The following is a 20305-nucleotide window of genomic DNA, read 5'->3' as shown; positions in this document are numbered from 1 at the left end:
AATCTATTTTTTATTTAATTAACCTGAGCTATGCACTGCTGGCTATATTATTCGTTTCTGTTACCAATGTTTTCTCTAGTGACTGACTGTTTCTTCGACGACTACGACTTCCACTTCCAAGATGACACTGAGACATCCACGGCCAGAGAAGACGACTTGATATTCCTCACCCCATTCATCGAAAGGGGTCACATTCCAGGTGCCAAGACGATAGCCGAAGAGACGCGCAAACCGAAATATTGGGGAAAGTTGTACGGTCTCCTCATGGCCAACAGGAGTATCGACACCAACTTATTCTCCAGGCTGTTCAAGAGCAGCCATGGTAACTGGCCTTCCGGTGTGATGTCAGTCAAGCGTTCGGGGTACGGAGTTCAACTTTATGTCGGTGCTTTACTATGAACAAGGTACTTCCAACACAACCTTGTATTGGATCCTGTAACGGGGCAACATGGGTCCTTTAATAGTGTCGCAGTGCGCGGCATTTTGAAAAGAAAAATGAGTCGGGAAAAGTTTTAAATTTGACTATAGTCATTTTTCTCTTGTCAAAGATTCCAAGTCGAGAGAACATATTGTCATTGTGAGAAAAAGAAACCACTTTTCCTTGGTCTAAACTTGATACGTGACGCAGTACGTTCCATAACGGTTTTGTTAAATTTGGTTAAAATGTGCCGCGAAAAAAATTTTTCGTGCATTAGTGATCTGTTTTTCTTTGGCGTCAAGTCAAGGTCTTTCATGTTAAGGGGCGTAACACCCTGTGTGATACTGATTTCGGTTCTTCAGTGAAACTTGCTCTTGCTGTATGAACAGTTTGTTGGCAAGGGTCGTAAAATCAAAATAGCAATTTTTTTTCTTTTTCCTTGAAGCTTTTAAGGCCCGTAATTATTGGATTTCTCGGTTTATTAAAGATACACTGAAGAAAGAGTAAACTTTCTTCGCTAAGATGGAGAGTTTTGCATTAATGAAAAAACATGGCTTGGAAATAAAAACTGACAGCCAATCAACCTTTGAAATGTAAAAATAGAAAAGAAAAGTTTTTGCTGTCATGTAACATTCAAATGGCTGCTAATTCAACAGAAAATTAATTTTAAAGGAGTATAAATATGTAGTGTTTTTTTATTGTATGTATTTTTCAATATTGCCGGACAGTTTAGTTTTTCTGGGGGAAGATTTTAAAATAGAGATGATAAGATATTTTTGTAGTATTTGTAACTACCATTTTATGATGTTTTATAAAATATACAATCACGCCTTTTTTCAAAAATGTGTAGCTTTCAGTAAGAACTATGATTAGTTCTTACATTTCCCACCCTGAAATCATGTATTAAAAATGGGAAACATTGAATCTCAGAGTATAAGCCGTCATAAATACTGATTGATTCGGCTGAAGATACAACATTTCCTCATTGACCATTTTAATGTGTTGCCATTATTATTTTTCATCCTTTAGGTCATGAAAAAAATGCAGGGCATAAGTTGATATTTACAAAAACAATTTATTACTAAAATTATCTCTGATTAATAAATATATACAAAAAATATAAATCCACCTTCTAAAAAATGAGTTCCGATGGAATTGCACCAGGGCCTATGATTAAATTCTGTGAACACGTGCCTCAATTGCATTATTCCATTTATTTCTTTACTTTGAAAAATGGAAAATAATGAAACAGCAAAGTACTTGAAATTTCCTGGATATTTTCCTCATAGAGGCAATGAAATCACGAGAGTCTTCCAAAAATGTGTAGATTTACGTGATTTGACGTTTAATCAACTAAAAGTCACCAATGACGAATCGTGAATGATCGATTATCAATATTTTCTCATTTGAGACCATGGTAAAGAATTGATTATTAAGGTGCTCGTTGCAAACACCCTGTTTTTGGATCATTTACCATTGATTTAAATGACGGATGAATCGATGTATCGCAAAGCACGCCACGCCACTAAGAGTCATGAAAAGTGCACCCTCACGGATGGAGGAATGTGTTCCCAAAGTTTAGCCATAGAATCCATGTGATTATAAATACAATATTCCATTTGATGAAATACTTCTGGATGAGGTCAGTTTAGACCCTACAAAAACTGCTTCTCTGAAACGCTCTTTTTGGGATCCCTTCTAGCTGATTCCAAACCACCTAAATAGGATTCAAATCTCACAGCGGTGACACTGGTTTTTTACTTCGCTTCGGTTTGGAGAATTTTTCTTTCTTGTCGTGGTTCTTGGTGAAGTAGGACTCAATTTTTTCAAGGGATTTGCCCTCAGTCTCCGGTAGATAGCGCAGGAAGTACCAGAATCCAATGAGAGAAATCGCTCCGTAAAAAAATAAGACTCCGTTTAGTTTGATCCACCGCTCTAAGTACAAGTACGTTTTTGACATAACGGCCCCGACGTAATACGCCCAAGCCGCAGAAATGCCTCCCGCAGCCCCTCGACCCCTGGAAAAAAATGCATACTTGAAAATAAAATTAAAAATTTACGAGAGAATTCGTATTGATACGAAACTCTAATACCACTTACCTCGGTTGCGGTGTTTTGAAATATCCGCTCCTATTTCATTTTTTTAAAAAAGTAAAGATGAGATTATTCCTTGAAGTTTTGCAGGATTTTTTTTTGCACAGTGAAGAAAACTTACGAGAGTTTTCACGAATTGCCGTTGAGTGATTTTTTAGTTAAGAAACAAAGTATGACAGGAAGTCTGCAACGTCGTAAATTGATATACGTGGTTTAGAAATTTCACAGTCGATATTTGACCATCTATGTGAGGGAAAACCTTACTCCACAGAGACGCAGATACGAGTTTTTTGAAGCAAAGCATGTAAGAGTGTTTTTCAAGCGCGGAAATTCCTGAAAATGTCAGTCTTAATCGAACTAAAAATTGCGAACTAAAAAAAATGAACCTTTGCCATGACACAAAGCTCTAGCCAAATCTCAAAACGTTCTCTTTACAGGGACTCCGAACAGAAAAATGCGCGCATTACAGTGCAGTACTGCGATGTACGATAATTCGTGCAAAAGGGTATTCAAGTCGCCTTCCATTATGTCTATATGCAATACAGGCATCCATAGAGCAGTAGTGATTGCATCAAGGCGTTACTATCAAAATAGCTGGTTTACAAGGACTTAATAAGACATACTTTCTTTTTCCTTGGAAAACTGGTCAACTTAGTTTTTTTTTTTTTTTTTTAGATTCCCTTGCTTTTCCTTCTCAGTCAGCAGAATATTCTGCATACATCTCAAGCTATAATATTAACTTATTCTCCTTCAAAAAAATAAACTAGGAGCGGAAACTTTGAAACAATGCAATGGCGATACGTGGTTTCGCACTTTAGCTATCGACATAACTAACTAACTAACTAACTAACTAATAAGTCGCTATAATAGCGCTTATGTGCGCTCTGCGACACCCAACCGTACTTGCCAAAACTCCTCCGGCAGATCGCATCTCCTCATTTCCTGCCTTATTCCCTCAATCTGCGATTTGGCAGGGCGTCCTCTACGTTTTCTGCCAAGGGGGGACCCGATCCAGAATCTTCTCAGGCAACCGATCATTAGCTATGGACATGCCGGTGGATAACACTTACTTGAGAGGGAAAACCTCGCTAAGGAGTTGCCAGGGAAGGAGCGCTACGCTGAGACCGCTGAAAAAACTGATGCTGACCAAGAGGGAAATGGGGACCCAGACCAGACTTGGGATCCGATTGGTCCGGTCGAAGAAGGAGCAGTAGACGCCGAGGAGGACGATGGACACTGAGGCCATCCCTTGGCACAAGAGAGTGAGCCTCCGCTTGCCAAGCCGTCGAAGGAGCACCACGTTCAAGATCGAGCCGACGAAGAAGAAAGCACTCGTCAAGATCTGGAAACAAGAGGCACAATCTTCATAAATCCGATCAGGATCTATTGAGGGTCTTGGAGGACAAGGTGCCTTAGTCAAAGACACTGAATAGAGGCCTTAGTGCAGCTTTTGAGAAAATCGAGGTCAGTAATAATGATTTCAAGTAAAACTAGTCAGAACGCGTATTCTCGTTGCTCCTCTGACGTAAGGGCGTATCTCGATTTGGACATGAGCCCTACAAAGCGTGGAAATATATGGACAACAGGGTTCACGTGGAAATTGAGATACGCTCTTACGTCAGAGGGGTGGCGTTCTGTGAAAAATTCGCTCCCAAATTCCAATTTTCAAGCACCAAAAAGTCGGTTTGAACTTGCTTTCCGCCATAAGGATCCGTGTAATTTTGAAACTTCATACACGTATTTCTCGAGATAGCAAAAATTGCACTAATTCGCCTCGTCCTCCAAGCCCTTCTAATTATTTAGGTCAGTCATTCCCAAAGCCGAAATGAGAATCTGCTGTCCATGGTGCCAACATCACCGGCGCAAAAGCCAGAAAGCTGGGAATCAATGCATTTCATATGGGAGAAGGCTAATTGCAATTGATTAATCATTAAATTTTCTCACTTTCAAATCGTTTGAAACTTTCTGAGTGTCGAAAGAAGCGTTTAGGCATTGGCGTTCAAGGCTTCGGTTTAGCCAAATTTGCGGTTTTATGTTTTTCAATGGTCCTTGAAGCCAGTGCTGTACGAGCCGTTTAGTGGTATTAACCCTCTATGGCATAGCGTTACGAATTCATAACAAAATATTTTGAGGTTTTTCAAAATTGAATATGTCTTCTCTGGCATGGTTTTGCAAATTTCTATTAGTTTTTTTTTTCTTTTATTGATTGACTGATTCCCCAAAGTTTAAAATTTTGAAAAACAATTTGATGCTCCATGTTTTTTATGCAAGCTACAAAATAGATTATTGTCCCCCAGATTTTGAAATCCAACATTAATTCATGACATAGAGGGTTGATTTACATGTAAACATACAACTGCATGGCTGATGCAGAGTCACCTTTAAAAGTATAAAAATGCCAGAGTTCTGTTCATTCGTTCCTTTTTTCACTTCGGCTCCAACTATTAGAATTTTCTATAGCTAATTGCTAGGTCACTCACCAATATTAGTTTGCTATCCATTGGAAATCCAAATTCATTGAAGACACCGACCATGTACGGGCGCATTGCTATAAGACTCGATGCGTAACAGAATACGAAAACAATAAACACCATTCGCAAGGGCCGCAAAAGCTTCTTGTCCGTCAATTCTCTGAATTTCGCCTCCAAGTAGCTCTCCTTCTCTTTTGCCACCTCTCTCCCTACAAAAATAAAGAAATTGTTAGGTGCAAGGATTTCAAATTTACAATGGACCACTAGACAAGGTACGAATTTAAGCAATCTGATACATGTTTCTTAACCAGAATTTCACGTCAAACACGATTCACACAACGAAAATTAGTGAAACCAACTCCTAAGGAAGATATTAACGTTTTTATTTCACATTGGTTACGAGGAATTTGAACTGCCCGCTCACAAGAAACTCAAAGCTCTACGTGAGTCAAATCACGCACTTCAATGGTTTCAGCAAGCTTCTCAATCGAGCAATATTCATTTCCCACCATGTGTTGTTCAAACTATTAGCAATTTGCTATGGCTGAGCCAAAGCGTCAAGATCGAGATTGCCAGATTTTTATATCGTAGAGACTGTCATGATAATGTTTAGCGCGCGGTGTGAATCACGTAGAGAATTGAGTTTTCATGAGCGGGTGGTTTGAATTCACGCACCAAGAAACATTAAATATCTTCGTGAGGAGTTAATTTCGGTGATTTTCGTTGTGCGCATCGTGTTCTACGTGAAATTTTAGTTACGAAACATGTATCAGAATGCTGAAATTCGTACCTTGTCTAGTGGTCCATTCTAAAAATCCTCTGATTTTAATCCTTTATTTATTTATAATGAGGGAGGATATAACTATTGGTGACACGGAGCAACTCGTTTGATTTCCAGCGGAGGAAAAGGAAGGGATCGAAAATTCCAAAATTGGTGACATGATTTATAAACGACCCCTCAGTAATATGCAATATTCAGTAAAAGAGGACTAGCGTATGCTGCCGTGCTAAGTAAAAATACCGTATGAGCATTCGAATGTTGCCAAATTTCCTCTTGGAAAATGTTTATTTTTAAAGAAAGTTATGAACATTTTCCCTTGGAATTTTCTGAATTTTTAGATCAAATTGCGAACGAATTCTCTCGAAAAATCGGAAGAGAAATATTCACAAATTTTCCTGAAAATTCGTGATTTGTTAAAAAACGCCTGATGGCTCACACGGCGTTCTTACTTAGCACGGCAGTATGAGGCTATTAAGGAATGATGAAATGGACTGCATTTTGCAATTTGGAACTATAAATTCTGGCTCTTATGGAAAAACGCTTATGTGCATAGGGAAACTAATGGCACATACGTTGTTTTTAAACCGGGCTAGAATTTATGGTTCCAAATTGCAAAATGTAGTCCAAATAACACCTCCGGTTGTCCTAGGATTACTCCTTCCTTAAGCGGGGAGGTGTATGTCAAATCGCGTTTACCTGATTTGAAGGGGCATCTAAGATATTATCTCGAACCTACAGTTAAATAATATCTCGGATAGACTCAAGTTCAGATGGTTAGTGCGACGTAGACTCCGAATAATTCACGGCATTTGTGAGTTATGTTATGCCCCTTTTCAACACTCCTCTCTATGATTCGTACATTATTTTTTGTATTTTTTGTACGAGATGTATTTGATAAAACAGACACAATAAACTCGGCTTTTATTTACAGTTCACCACGTGGCGGCATTGCCGTTCTAGTAATTTTCATCTTTTGGACTTCGGAATTTCGGAATTGTTTTACTTTAATCCGTATGACCTTATACGCGAATAGACATGTCTTATGTAAAAGGAACTGATTGACTCACCATTCTCGTCGGTGCGGACTAGCTCGTATTTTTCTATTTCAATGTCGTTGGCTTGATAGGGTGGGGGCGATATCTTGGTGTAGCTCAGGAGCTCCTGAAATTCCTCCTGCACTTCCTCCGGTTCAACCCAGCCTCGCAACCAACTCAAAGATTTCTGGGCATCTTTCAAACGATCTTTCATGATAAGCCACGTTGGTGATTCTGGAATCTGAAATGAGTCGAGAACGCCTCGGTTGAGTGAGCCAATAGGCGAATGGGTCTGCTTAAAACCTTTGCTTTGGTCAAAAGAAGACTCCTTGAGAAATATTACAACGCTTAAAACACGATGATTGCATCGAAAATGTTTGAAAATCACTCCTAAATTCACATTTTTGAATTTTTAAGCTTCCTGCTTCAAAAAGTACATCAAAATGAAAGCATAGTTTGAAAAATACGAGCCATCCTGGCTTTACAACTCTATACAAAATTCAAAATAGCTGTCGTTATATTTTCTACTTTTAACTACATGAACAATTGGACTACGTTTTGCGATTACGATTAGGAACTAGAATTCCTGGCTCAATATGGAAACAACGTGTGTATTCTATTAGTTTCCCTGTGCACGTAAGTATTTTAACGAATGGTATCGAAACTGTAATTCCTGATTTCAAAATTGTATGAGGTAAGTGAAATTTAGTCCAATTGGACGTATTTTTATCAAACGGACCAAAGCGCCATAGAGTGAGGGCAGCGGAATCGGGCGTCCGGCCTATTCCGTCCTATACTCGCAATGCTTTTCCATGGCGCTTAGGTCCGTTTGACAGAACGCGCTATCCGGGATTTTAAATTCCTCAAAAGGAACTCATATTGGCGCTTAGTTCCGTTTGATAGAAATACGTCCAATTGCACCTCTACTTGTTGCACTTAACCCAGGAAGCAGAAATGAGAAAATATCGGATAAATGTCTTTTAGTAGTAGCAAATTGTTTATTTTTAAATAAAGAACTACGACGCGGCAGCTATACGTGGTGGTCATTTTCAGCTCTGCTAGGAGTTGTGGAGCTGCAGGGTTACACGTCTAGTGTTAAATCAATGTCTTCAATACGATAAAAATGATACGAAAATGTATCACATTCGATTCATTTCTTTCGACGTGCACCCAAGAGAAAAAATTAAAAGGTGGTGTCCTTTAGGTTTTGGCAGTCGTTTAATGCGTCCAGTGGCGATTCCAGCAAGTTGGCAACACTGTCAATACTACATTCAAATCCATTACCACCATTGAATGACTTGAGTATAGATGAAAATATTGTCGTCTCCTTTATGTTCGAACGTATCAACACTTTAATGTTGCCAAATGAATCTTTACTAGTAGCGTCTTGGGCATTTCTTGCTGAAAATTGCCCTGATTTCTCTTCAGATCTCGTGTAAAAATCTGAAAATTTTTGGAGAAAAATTGCACAGGTACATTCGTGTAAAAAATGGAATTTTTGGATCAATTTTTCAACCTTGGATTGGAGTTACATTCTTTCATTCGGGGAACGACGAAATGTGACAGTCCGAAAATCCAGGAGCCAGTAGCGTGGCGTGCTTTGCGATTTATCGATTGATCTACCATTTAAACTTATGGAAATGGATCGATAAAAAGGGTATTCGCAACGAACTCCTTTATAATCGCGATTCTTTACCCTAGCTCCAAATGGGGAAAATCGATATATCGCAAAGCACGCCACGCCACTGCCACACGGAGAAAGAAAACACGGTTTTTCGACGGTTACAATGTGGTAATGTCACACGGGATTCCACGGTAGTAGGACCATGGATTTGGGTAAGATTATTGATGAGCATGGTAGCATAACATGCTCGTGGTAGCATTATTGTGCTCGCAGTAATATTACGGTGAACACAGTAACAGCACCGTGCTCATCATTACAATCATCAAAATCCACGGTTCTACTACCGTGGAATCCCGTGTGACATTACTACCGTGGTAACCGTCGAAAAACCGTGTTTTTTTTTTCTCGGTGCAGGAACCCAACACATCCGGAAGTCCTGGATCCTTGCCTGCTTACCTGGGTCATGAAAATAATGGTTATGACAGGGACAGCACTGCTGATGAGAGCAGCTGTCCTCCAGTGGACTAAGTACCCGATGATGTACATGATGAGCATTCCCAGGATACAGGCCGCTGACGTGACGGTGGAGAGGGTTCCGCGGAGATGGGGCTCGCCGACCTCGCCGATGTAGGAGTGAAGAGGCGCCTCGCAGAAGCCCACGCTGAGGCCCATCGCCAGGGACACGAAGTAGAGCATGTAAATGGAGCCGGCCAGGTAGAGCGTGCTCCAGGCCGCGAAGATGGGAATGTTCACCAGGATCAAGGACCCCTTCCGCCCGAACTGTTCCTGCAGGAACCCCGAGACCATGCTCCCGATTGGGTGCGCGAAGAACAGGATGCTTCCTGGGAATCAAGAGGAACTTCAACGTACAACGATATTAGAGCCAACTCAGACAATGCATTTCAGAGACCCCATACGCTAAAGTCTAAAAGTGTTGTCCATGGCCAAAGGGCGAAACCACGTATTTCTGTTTGCGACGTCGCAGGGTGGGTCGAGTCAATCAGAGAGGTCGAACATAAAATGTTTGACTAAAACCAGTGCCGGATTAAGGGGGTGGCCACATGGGCCGCGGCCCATGGCGGCAAAATTAGCGGGCGGCAAATTTTGCAATTTTTTTATATGCAGGTACAAAAAAATCGGATTCAGAAAAAAATTACAAACAAGAAAAGATGACAAAATCTCCCATTTCCTGAGAGTTCATTAATTTCTAATTTTGTCGTATTTTTGTGATACAGAAGACTGCGCACCTTTAATTAGTTGAGTTAAGAGAGAAACCAAACGCGTAATTTGGCCTGGAGCGGGGCGGCGCAAAGAGAAATGATGACGAGGACTTGAGATGAAAAGAAGAAGCCCTCGGCGCGGCGGTCGGCATGTAACACATATTAGCGCCTACGAGACTGCATGAATACTTCACGCATTGCGTCAAACACGTACGGTCAACAGCGGTCGGCGCGGCGTGAAACGCACAGTGCCTACAAGACTACATGAATACTTCACGCATTCCGCCAAACACAGTGTGGTCAGCGCGGCACGGCGGCGGAAGTTAAAATTATTAAACCACATTTATGTTTGTTTTTTCTTAATTTTTTAGTTCATTTCTTAAAAATGAAAGGCCTTGTCCCCACAAAGATAGGTTTACGGAACTGAACTTTCGCGCGAAGTTCCGTGAACTTTTGCTAGTAGTGTTGACAGAGCTTACGCAAAAAATGTGTCCAACACGAGTGAACGCGTCCTATGCACCCTTCTTCCTCCGGCACGTTCACTTGATGGTTTTCATTGATGTTTCAAAATGAATGAGAAGAGGGCGGCAAAATACAGGCGGCCCATGGGCGGCAAGTAGGTAAGTCCGGCCATGACTAAAACTGCAAATTTTGATGTTTATTTCGTCACATTTCAAATTTTAAGGAAGACTGCTGAAGAATTTCACGAGAAAACCAATGAAACCAATTTTGGAACCTCGAGGTTTGTATAAACGGAGTTATAAGCGTTTAAAGTTTCCAAATGATGTCCAACCTGTCTTATTGACTCGATCCATTGTGCGTCGCAAACTTCTTGCCATATACTTAATCTTTTTTTGAAAAACTAATCAATTTAATTCCTTGAAAATTTCCTCGATTTTTCTTCTCTATTAACAGAATATTCCGTAGAAATTTCAAGCTATGTTCTTGATTTGTTTCTCTTCGAAAAAATAAAGTAGGATCAAATATTTCGAAGCACCGCAATGCAGATATGTGGTTTCGCACTTTAGCCACTAATATCTAAAAGTCAACGCTCAGATTCGCCCAATAATTAATTACTCATAACCGAAGTGTTGAGCAATGAAGCTCTTGCATACCACAAAGATGTGATGAAAGTACTTTTTCCCATGTAAAAGTATGCGATCAATATGGCCATCCGCGGGGCTCTCCACCAGTCAGGAGGGTTTTGGGGGAGACAGGGGGAACCTAAGGCCCTGACGACTCCGATATCGATGGCTAAAGTGCGAAACCATGTATCTCCATTGTGGTGTTTCAAAATCTCCGCTCTTAGTATATTTTTCTGAAGAGAAAAAAGTCAACTACATCTCTTGAAATGTGTACAGAATGTGCTGCTAACTGCAGGGCCGGATTTACCTACTTGCCGCTCATGGACCGCTAGTATTTTGCCGCCCCCTTCTCATTCGTTTTGAAAGATCAATGAAAACCATCAAATGAACGTGCCAGCGGGGGAGGGGTGCATAAGACGCGTTTACTGGTGTTGAACACATTTTTTGGGCAAGCCCTGTCAACACTACTAGCAAAAGTTCACGGAACTTTGCGCGAAAGTTAAGTTTTGTAAACCTATCTCTGTGTGGACAAGGCCTTTCATTCATAAGAAATGAACGAAAAAATTATGAAAGAACAAACATAAATGTGGTTTAATGATTTTAAATTCCGCCGCCGCACCTCGCAGACCGCACTGCGTGTTTGACGCAATGCGTGAAGTATTCACGCAGTCTTGTAGGCGCTATGCGTCTCTCGCTGATCGCACTGTGTATGCTGCAATGCGTGAGGTATTCATGCATTCTTGTAGGCGCTATCCGTTTCACGCTGTCCGCAATGACCGTACTGTGTTTGATGCAATGCGTGAAGTATTCGTGCAGTCTTGTAGGCGCTAATATGTGTTACATGCCGATCGCCCCACCGAGGGCTTCTCCTTATCATCTCATGTCCTCGTCATCATTTCTCTCTAAGTAAGTCGCGCCGTTCCAGGCCAAATTGCGTGTTTGGTTTCTCTCTTAACTCGACTAATTAAAGGTGCTGTCTCTTGTATCACTGAAAGACGACAAAAGTAGAGATTACTATACTCTCAGAAAATTAGAGATTCTGTCGCCTTTTCTCGTTTGTAATTTTTTTTTTCTGAATCCGAATTTTTTTTATACCTTCATTTAAAAAAATTGCAAAATTTGCCGCCCCCTATAGATTTGCCGCCATGGGCCGCAGCCCATGTGACCATCCCCTTAATCCGGCCCTGGCTAACTGAGAGGAAAAATCAATAACTTTTCAAAACCTTACGTCGACTCGTTTTTCGAGGGAAAAATAAAGTATGACAAGATGTCTGCAACTTTGCAAACGGAGGTACGTGGTCTTGCGCTTCAGCCATCGATTTTTAAGTTCATTAACCTCAGGCCCCAATACTGCTTGGACCTACGTATTATCATATATTAACTCATCTATGTCCAGTGAATGTTTGAACACTAAATTATCGTTAAAAAATTTTCCGGTGTGGACTGTTTTTAACAAAATTTGATTCGCGGTTATCTCTGGAGCATCTCCATTGACCCATCTGGGCATTCAGAATGATCTCATGTTTCTATCTAAAGAACTCTTCACAAATACGTTGACAGAATCTGAAATCTCTGCAAATAACAGTTTTTCTACGACACTACTTGACATTTCAATAACCAGTGTCAATAATAATGATATCTTTCTTGATATGGAGCTGCAAAACTGATAAAAAGAGAGCCTATATAAAATGTGACACGTGTTAACATACGTTTACGGATAATAATGACGCGCCGAAACGGGCACGCACTATTTTCTTAACCTTGGTCACTTATTTTCAATTATTATAACATTCTGCCGACCTCATTTACAAAATGACTAATATCCATGACTGTCAACACAACTGTTTAACTCAAATTAAATACTCTCTGTCATGCTAAAGAAACGTAAACAAATTAACATGATGTTAAACTTGGAAGGAAAACGTATAAAATTCAAATCAGAGAGCAGTTTTTTTTAGAAATGTCAATACATCGCAATAATGAATGTAGGAGAAGCACCCAATGGCAGTGAAGGATCTTGGTGAGAAATAATTTTTCTTCTCCTCCGACTATTCGATGTGTCGGATAGTTTTTTGATGCCATAAAAAAAACTTGTACTCCTTCTCTATGGAAAGCCTGATGGTAATTTGCAGTGCTAGGAACTATTGCTAACCTCCTGCGACTGATGCTCCAATTGCAGCAATTGATTGTTCCTGCTCAATTGATGATTAGGTTGCATATACAAGAAACTGAAGGCGTTGTTTCCCATTTCTTACACAAGTTTAGTGCGACCAGTTTTCGTCCCACTATTTGGGTTGCATGATGAGCAATGCGCAAAGGGTGCTTTTTTCGACTCACAAGTTTCCCGACTCCTAAATTTATCAATTTGATGTTAAAAAAATTAGATAGTTATTCGGATTCAGATATCTGAATATTCCGTATCGGTTCAAATGAATAATTTCAAATCGCCCGATATGAGCGTTGAGTTTCTTACTCACCAAACCACGATGCCTGCTCATCGTTCATACTCAGATCTTCGGCAGGATTATTATGAATAGCGCCCAAAACTATGGTTGGCATCACCAACTGCATGCCAAGATCGATGAGCAACCAGTTCTGGATGAGGGTGGCCACCACCTGTAACTCACAAGAATATTTATCTTAATTTGACTCGTATCAAAACATAACGTTAATCTATGCTGGGGGTTTTGAGGGGGTTCGCAGACTTCTTGTCATTCTTTTTTTAGAGAAATAATCAGCGTAATTTGATGAGAGCAGAGGCAGACTTGACTTCTCTACTATGTTACCAGAATATTCTGTATATAGTTCAAGATATAAAGTCAGCTTATTTCTCTTCGACAAAATGAAAAAGGAGGGGAAATCTTGATACAGTGCGATGTAGATACGTGGTTTAACACACTTTGTCCAACGATATGTGATCGTCTACGGAAAAAGAGACATTATTTCTAAAAACTAAAATTTGAGTCATTGACATTGTATCATTGAGGTGTGAATCATCAAAAAGGAATATTGGAAAAATACTTATGTTCAAAGTGCGCATGCAGAAAAAAATAATTATAATAAAAAAAATATTCATACCTGTGATAATGTGGATCTGCTGGCATTTTTGTACCGAAATTTATTCGTCTCGCACCCTTGGTAGATGGGTTGGATTTTCACTGGTTTTTCAGGTGAGCTCATGACTCTAGTCCAAGTCCTGGCGTCAGGGTCGATGCTTTAAAAGAATCCGAAGATATTCATTGTTGAATTCTTTGATTTGATCATCTGTGACCCAAAGAACGAGAAATATTGTCAAAAGTAGAAACAATTGCAGTTGAATTTTTTAACTGAGAGTTGTTCATAAAAAAGCTTTACATGAGACAATAAAAATTAAACTAGACGTAGCCCACATTTCAGAGAGGAAAGAGCAGCACATATTAAAATGTTGACTGCGAGGTCTGTCAGATTAGAAACCGGATTTTGGTGATAACTAGCCCATCGTGCGTCCGAATCAAGTTTTCTTGGACTATACCGTGATAGCTGAAAATATATTTAGGAACGCTGCATTCACAAATTTGAAAAAACTCAATTAGCTTTGTTGGTACATGGATTGAAGAAAGGCAACCTCATGGGTCATGGCCGTGTTCTGAAATTTCCATGTTTGACCGAACTTATCGCTCATTTTTCGATCTTGCACTACGTATTTCAACTCACATGGATGATTGGAGTTTCGTCTATTTATCGTAGCCGTACACCTAAGTTTTGTCTCCGGAAATTATCGTAGCCAAAAATGTAGGGTCATCGTCAGAACGTTCAAGAAGCTCTAGGGAAATTTACATTCGGTTGGATTTTTGTTGAACGCACAACAATTTCGAAACGACCATTCTCGAGCACTTTTGCCCGCACTTCTTCCACGTCGCATATGTCGGTTGCCATTGATGGTCGATTCCCGTCCTCCTCATCTTCGACGGACTCATTATAGCGCCTGGATGCAATACATCTATTCCGGCTCCACGGATGTCCGTATTGCATACACTCGGATGTGAAGGCGTTTTGACTCTTCAGACATCAACCGCCTCACTAACCGGCGCTCAGTGGAGCGAGTCAATAAGAGGAGTCGAACGAAATGTGGCATCATTAAAACTCAAGTCGATTTTGATGCGGTACGTATAGATTTAGAAGTGGTTACGCTGATATTTTTGTAAAATTTACTTCAAGAAACACCCCATGCAATTCAGAATGTGAAGAAATTAACATCAAAATTTGCAGTGTTCATTGAAAATTTCATGTCCAACTTCTCTAAAAGGATTGTCTCATAGTAGTCGAGCTTTACCACGAGGATCTTAGATGACAGAGTGCCTTCGATTCTTTATTTATATTTCAAAGGCATCTCTTAGGCATGAATAGATGCTCTACAAATCATGCTCAGCACGTCGCGGTATCAGAAACCGAGGCATAATACCTAGATGCACTTGTCCTAAGCCCGGTAAAAAGCCCGCCGTGCACGGTAAAGCGGTAAGTGCCTGAACAGTCGAAACCCCTTCAACTTCGTGCGTATGCAACACGGTCATCCATAGAGTTCGAATAGTTGCATCTGGGTCAAAATGATTATTCGTCGCATTCGACACTAACCAAGGGCGCTTTGCTAGTTTCTCTTGCACTGTGACTTGTTTCCCAGTGTGCCGATGGGGTAAACTATACCCAGTTTTTATCTCAACGTTGTCAATTTTCCGAATATTGCTTTGATTATTTGAATGTATAACAACTTTGCCGTCTTAAAATGTAGGCAGCGGCCCCAACCTCCTCTATCCAAGATCGACAAATGCGGAAAAGTCGTTTCATGGTCACTTCGGAAAAAAGTCAAGCGCGCATCTCAACGTACATGTATTGCCTTTTGCGCCGAGGAGTTAGAAAAAGTCCAGTCAAAAATGCACCTCAACCTGCGGTAAAATTGTTTCTTTTTTTAATTTCCTCCACTTAAATGTATGTAAAAAAATCGCTGAGGCAGCTTGTCTTACCTTAAACTCGATACTTTTAATGAATTTAAATGGAGGAAAAACAATGTTTTCAACTTGCAGGCCTCTGAAATGACGCAACGACCTGAATGATACAATGACCTGATTTTTCATTTTCATTTTGAAGGCTGTGAAGTACCTGATTCGGATTTGTTTTGCTTGTACGATGAACATCAAGATTAAGCACGGAAAAAGCGTGGGTCTTTTGACGTCGTCACAAAATAGAAGTCTATATCTTTGTTTTCTAACCATTTGAAGTGGGAATATATAAACAGCGCAAATCGCAACCCCTCTAACGCAAGGGCGTACCTCAATTTCCACGTGAGCCCTGTTTTGCACATAAATCCATGCTTTCCAAGGCTCATTCGGAAATCGAGATACGCCCTTTCGCCAGAGGAGCGACGAAATATTACTGTAACTGAGCACTGGTACTAACAATAATATTGACACGGAAATTAACACGTTTGATTTAAACTTTGACGTTTTATACATTGAACAACACAATGGACCACTAGACAAGGTACGAATTCCAGCATTCTGATACATGCTTCTTAACCAAAATTTCACGTAAAACACGATGTGCACAACGAAAATTACTAAAATCAACTCCTTACGAAGATATTCAATAATTCTTGATGCGTGAATTCAAGCTATTCGCTCATGAAAACTCAATGCTCTACGTGATTCACATCGCGCGCTAAACGTTATCATGACAGTCTCTGCGATATGAAAATCTGGCAACCTCAGTCTTTGACGCTTTGGCTCAGCTATAGCAAATTGCTTATAGTTTGATCAACACATGGTGGAAAATGACCATTGCTCGATTGAGAAGCTTGCTGAAACCATTGTAGTGCGCGAATTGACTCACGCAGAGCTTTGAGTTTCTTGTGAGCGGGCAGTTCAAATTCCTCGTAACCAATGTGAAATAAAAACGTTAATATCTTCGTTAGGAGTTGGTTTCAGTAATTTTCGATGTGCTAATCGTGTTTTACGTAAAATTCTGGTTAAGAAACATGTATCAGATTGCTTAAATTCGTACCTTGTCTAGTGGTCTTCTATTGTGGTTTCAATAAAAGACTAGGAACACAAATCAAGACTCAACTACGATTTTAAAATAAATACGACGCATACATTTTTAATTTAGGGGCTCGGAAGACAAGGCGCATAGGTGCAGTTTTTTTTTTTTTTTTTTTTTCGAAAAATACGTATTTGAAATTTCGAAATTACATGGATCCTTATGGCGGAAAGAGAGTTCAAACTGACTTTTTGATGCTTAAATTTTTGAATTTGGGAGCGAATTTTTCACAGAAAATGCATTAAGACAAGTTCTACTTGATACTATTCATAACTTAACTTTTTCAAAAAACTGCACTTAAGCGCTTTGTCCTCCAAGCCCTTTAACTGATGAAATAATAAATGATTAAGAACAACTATGAAAAAGAATGTAAGAAAATTGCATACCGATGCACAAATGGTATCGGATACTCAAGTTCGGTCTCCTGATCGTGAGAATTTCGGACATGGATCGAACTACTTTTAACTGCTGTTGGCTTGTCAAAGGTAGTCCAGCACTCGCGAACACCTTTTCGAGTGAACTTTAGAAGGTCAAGAAGCGCCGCACACGAAATCGAACCATTGTGATTTTTCAGCGAAAAAAAAGCAACAAAACGATTGGAATTCGGAAGCGTTGAAAATCGCGAAAAATTAAATTCGAAATCAAGGTGTCTCGCAAAATTTAGAAACGAATCGCGGCTGAGAGAGTAGATACGTCGGGTTTACGCTTGGCTGAATTTCACAGCAATGGGTATTTCAGGGAGTTCTTTGACTCTGAATTCCTCTTTAAAGGAGGTAAATGTAAAAACTTAAACACAGAAATTTGAAAAAATCGCACAGGACCTTTTCAGAGACACTATTCCCGCGAAACATACCGCACACCTAGGAGTATCCAAACTGTCGAAAAACCTGCAGATGAGGAATAAACAAACCCTCTTTTCGGGGCCGTGCGATTGGCGAGGGCAAAGGTCTTGTTTTGCCCTGAAGGGTCACCGCGAAGGACTGGAATCTGAGCTGACGAGTGTGCAAATGTCGGCCAAGGGAGTACGAATGACTTCCTTGACAATTGAGCAGCCTTTAAGTGGGCATTGCAAAGGCTCGAGGAGTTTATTTCTATATTTAATCCGCGCCCGTCATCTTGCAGGTCTGAAAAGTGCAACGTCTCATCTGCGTCGATCACAATCGAACAGAAGCGGAATCAGGATTTCGGGGGCCAAAGTGCCGCACTTTAAGTGCGAAACCACGTACCTCCGTTTGCGGTCAAACTTCCCATCAGTCAATGTAATTTCTTGAAAACTTTTTTGTTTTTCTCGGTCGGTAGAATATTCTGGCTAAATTGCGAGGTATAAAGTTAGCTTGTTTCTTTCCGAAAAATCAGAACAGGGCGGAAATTTCGAAACACCACAATGGAGCTATGCGGATTCGCACCTTGGCCATCGCGATTTTTTTTTGTAGAGGAGCACAAGGGGCATACTGCCGTGCTAAGGAAGAACGCCGTATGAGCCTTCAGACGTTGCAAAATTTCCTTCTATAAAACCCGAATTAACTGAGAAAATTGTGAATAGTTTTTTCCAAAATTTTCAGACAATTTTGTACGCAATTTAAAGTAAAATATCTGAAAATTTCAGGGAAAAATATGCATGAATGTTGTCAAAAATCCATGTTTTATTAAGGGCAATTTGGAAACTCTCGAATATTCATACGGCGTTCTTCCTTAGCACGGCAGCACAGTATCCTACCTGCTGGAAATGATGGGTGATGTACTGATGGGGATATGATGGGTAAGGAATTCTGCTGATGCCAGTTTTGATCTCTTCTGATATCGTATATCTTCTTATATAAATTGGCTCTCTGCTAATATCTGCTGGATCTCTACTGCTACAAATGGACCTTCGGGCGCGGTATGAATCAAAGCAACATGCAACATGTTTTTTCTTCGAAATTCCACGAGGAAAACTAATTACACAACAAGAAGTCTGAACAAAGATATAAGTGTCAACAAGTAATATTGGCTGAATAACAAAAATATGAATTATACCATGTATACGATCTAAAAAAAAGTCCCCAGTCGTTATCATTCAAAAAGTTTGAATTTGAAAATAAAAACGCGGGCGAAACATCCTCAATATTTCAATAACTTATTGTAACTCACTGATTTGTAATTCTGCTTCATTGAGAGGAATTTTTAAGCTTGGGAATTTCAAAAGGCACATGCCTTTTCCTCGCCCCCTCCCTTTTCTTCAAAATTTACTTTTGAATACCCACCCATGTAAAGCTTAACGAATGATATGCGCTCCACTAAACTTTAAATCTAAGTCCACCCCCCCCCCACGACCGCGCCACACACTGGAGATCCAGTGATGCCCCATTACTGAGCATTCAATTACTATTGACTTTTAATCATATATTTCTTCCCTCTAAATTTCACGTCCTTCCTTCGAAGTTTGTTCTTTTTTTGTAAAAATGTTCTCAGTTTGTGACAAAATGTGCACCGTAGCAGCGTAGCTGCTAAGGTGTGAATGGCCAAAGTTTCTAAGACACTTCCATTAAATAAACAAATGCTACTAATACTATAATATGAAGAGATAAATAGTACCTTAAAACGCCATTTAAAAAAAATTATGCAAAAATTTAATATTTGTGTACCTGTACCAATTGTTTATTCATAACTCGTCGCTACGATGACATTATAAAAAATAAAAGCAACTAAAAATAATTTGTAGATCAGTTGTATAGAATCTCTGGATTATAAAAGCACCAAATTACTTAAAAGGCAAAGTCTAAGTCCACTAGCTGATTGTGTCAAAACCCGCATACTTTTGAGTGAACGTGAACGAAAGCAACGATACTGAGCAATTCTATTTCGCACTTCTTTCCCCATCCAACAAATCTTAGCTGGGTCGAAGGACCTCGGTCCTCTTTCTCTACATAATACTTACGATAAAACGACAAATCAAGTTTGTTGCACTATCCACTTGACACTATTATGGGAGCACAGTATGCGGAGCCACTTGTTCCATAAGATGTTTGCTCTGGGAAGATACCGATTCGTGCACAAAATTGTAGCTCAGCCTTGTGCGTAAAGTACCGATAAGTGCCTTCAATTCGTAACGTCTGCAACAAGAATTGCTCCTCATCAGCTTGTAACGATTGTAACATCTCTCAATTGGACTGCATTTTACAATTAGGAACCACAATTCCTGGCTCAGTTTAGGAATAACGTATGTACCATTAGTTCCCCTATGCACATAAGTGTTTTTATGGATAAGCTAGAGATCTTAGTTTCCGATTGCACAATATTGTCCAATTGGCATGTAATGCCTGTTATTTCGTAAGTGTCAACAAGAGAGTACGAGTACGCGGTGAAATACAGATGAGTTGGACTGTGCGGTCTTGAGGGTGTAATGGTAGGAGCGACGGAACCAGGCGCAGTATTGCCGGAGGCGCCAAAATTACAAAGAAACGGGAGAAAGAGAGAAGGAGGAAGTAAGAGAAAAATGAAAAAGAAAAAGGAAGGAGAGGGGAAAAGAA

General features: G+C 40.0%; 1 protein-coding gene across 4 annotated transcripts; it reads right to left on the bottom strand.

The window, feature by feature from the left end:
• Nucleotides 1-1473: 1473 nt before the first annotated feature.
• On the bottom strand, nt 1474-19801 carry LOC109038887 (facilitated trehalose transporter Tret1). 4 transcript variants are annotated; one of them, XM_019054142.2, is made up of 8 exons: nt 19714-19801; nt 13806-13991; nt 13205-13343; nt 8879-9264; nt 6832-7039; nt 4993-5192; nt 3583-3854; nt 1474-2436 (listed from the first exon to the last, which is right to left on the bottom strand). In XM_019054142.2, exons 2-8 carry the CDS (start codon nt 13905-13907, stop codon nt 2154-2156), a joined length of 1590 nt encoding a protein of 529 aa, XP_018909687.2. In that variant the 5' UTR covers nt 13908-13991; nt 19714-19801; the 3' UTR covers nt 1474-2153. The 4 variants fall into 4 exon arrangements, with proteins under 4 accessions (XP_018909687.2, XP_072158177.1, XP_018909685.2 ...); XM_072302076.1 differs by lacking the exon at nt 19714-19801 and adding an exon at nt 19421-19703; XM_019054140.2 differs by lacking the exon at nt 19714-19801 and adding an exon at nt 19427-19703.
• Between the last annotated feature and the right edge of the window lie 504 nt (nt 19802-20305).

Source organism: Bemisia tabaci, chromosome 1, assembly GCF_918797505.1.
Source record: "Bemisia tabaci chromosome 1, PGI_BMITA_v3".
NCBI classification, from domain to species: Eukaryota; Metazoa; Arthropoda; class Insecta; order Hemiptera; family Aleyrodidae; genus Bemisia; species Bemisia tabaci.
The sequence above is the reverse complement of the archived record's forward strand: the minus strand, read 5'-3'. Positions and strand labels throughout refer to the sequence as shown.

Bases quoted from the DNA above. Each gene is read 5' to 3' on its own strand.
- LOC109038887 (XM_019054142.2), bottom strand. From the start codon at position 13,907: ATGAGCTCACCTGAAAAACCAGTGAAAATCCAACCCATCTACCAAGGG. The intron at 7,040-8,878 runs GTAAGCAGGCAA...GACTCATTTCAG, and splicing joins CCATTATTTTCATGACCCAG to ATTCCAGAATCACCAACGTG. The intron at 3,855-4,992 runs GTGAGTGACCTA...TCTTGTTTCCAG, and splicing joins TGGATAGCAAACTAATATTG to ATCTTGACGAGTGCTTTCTT.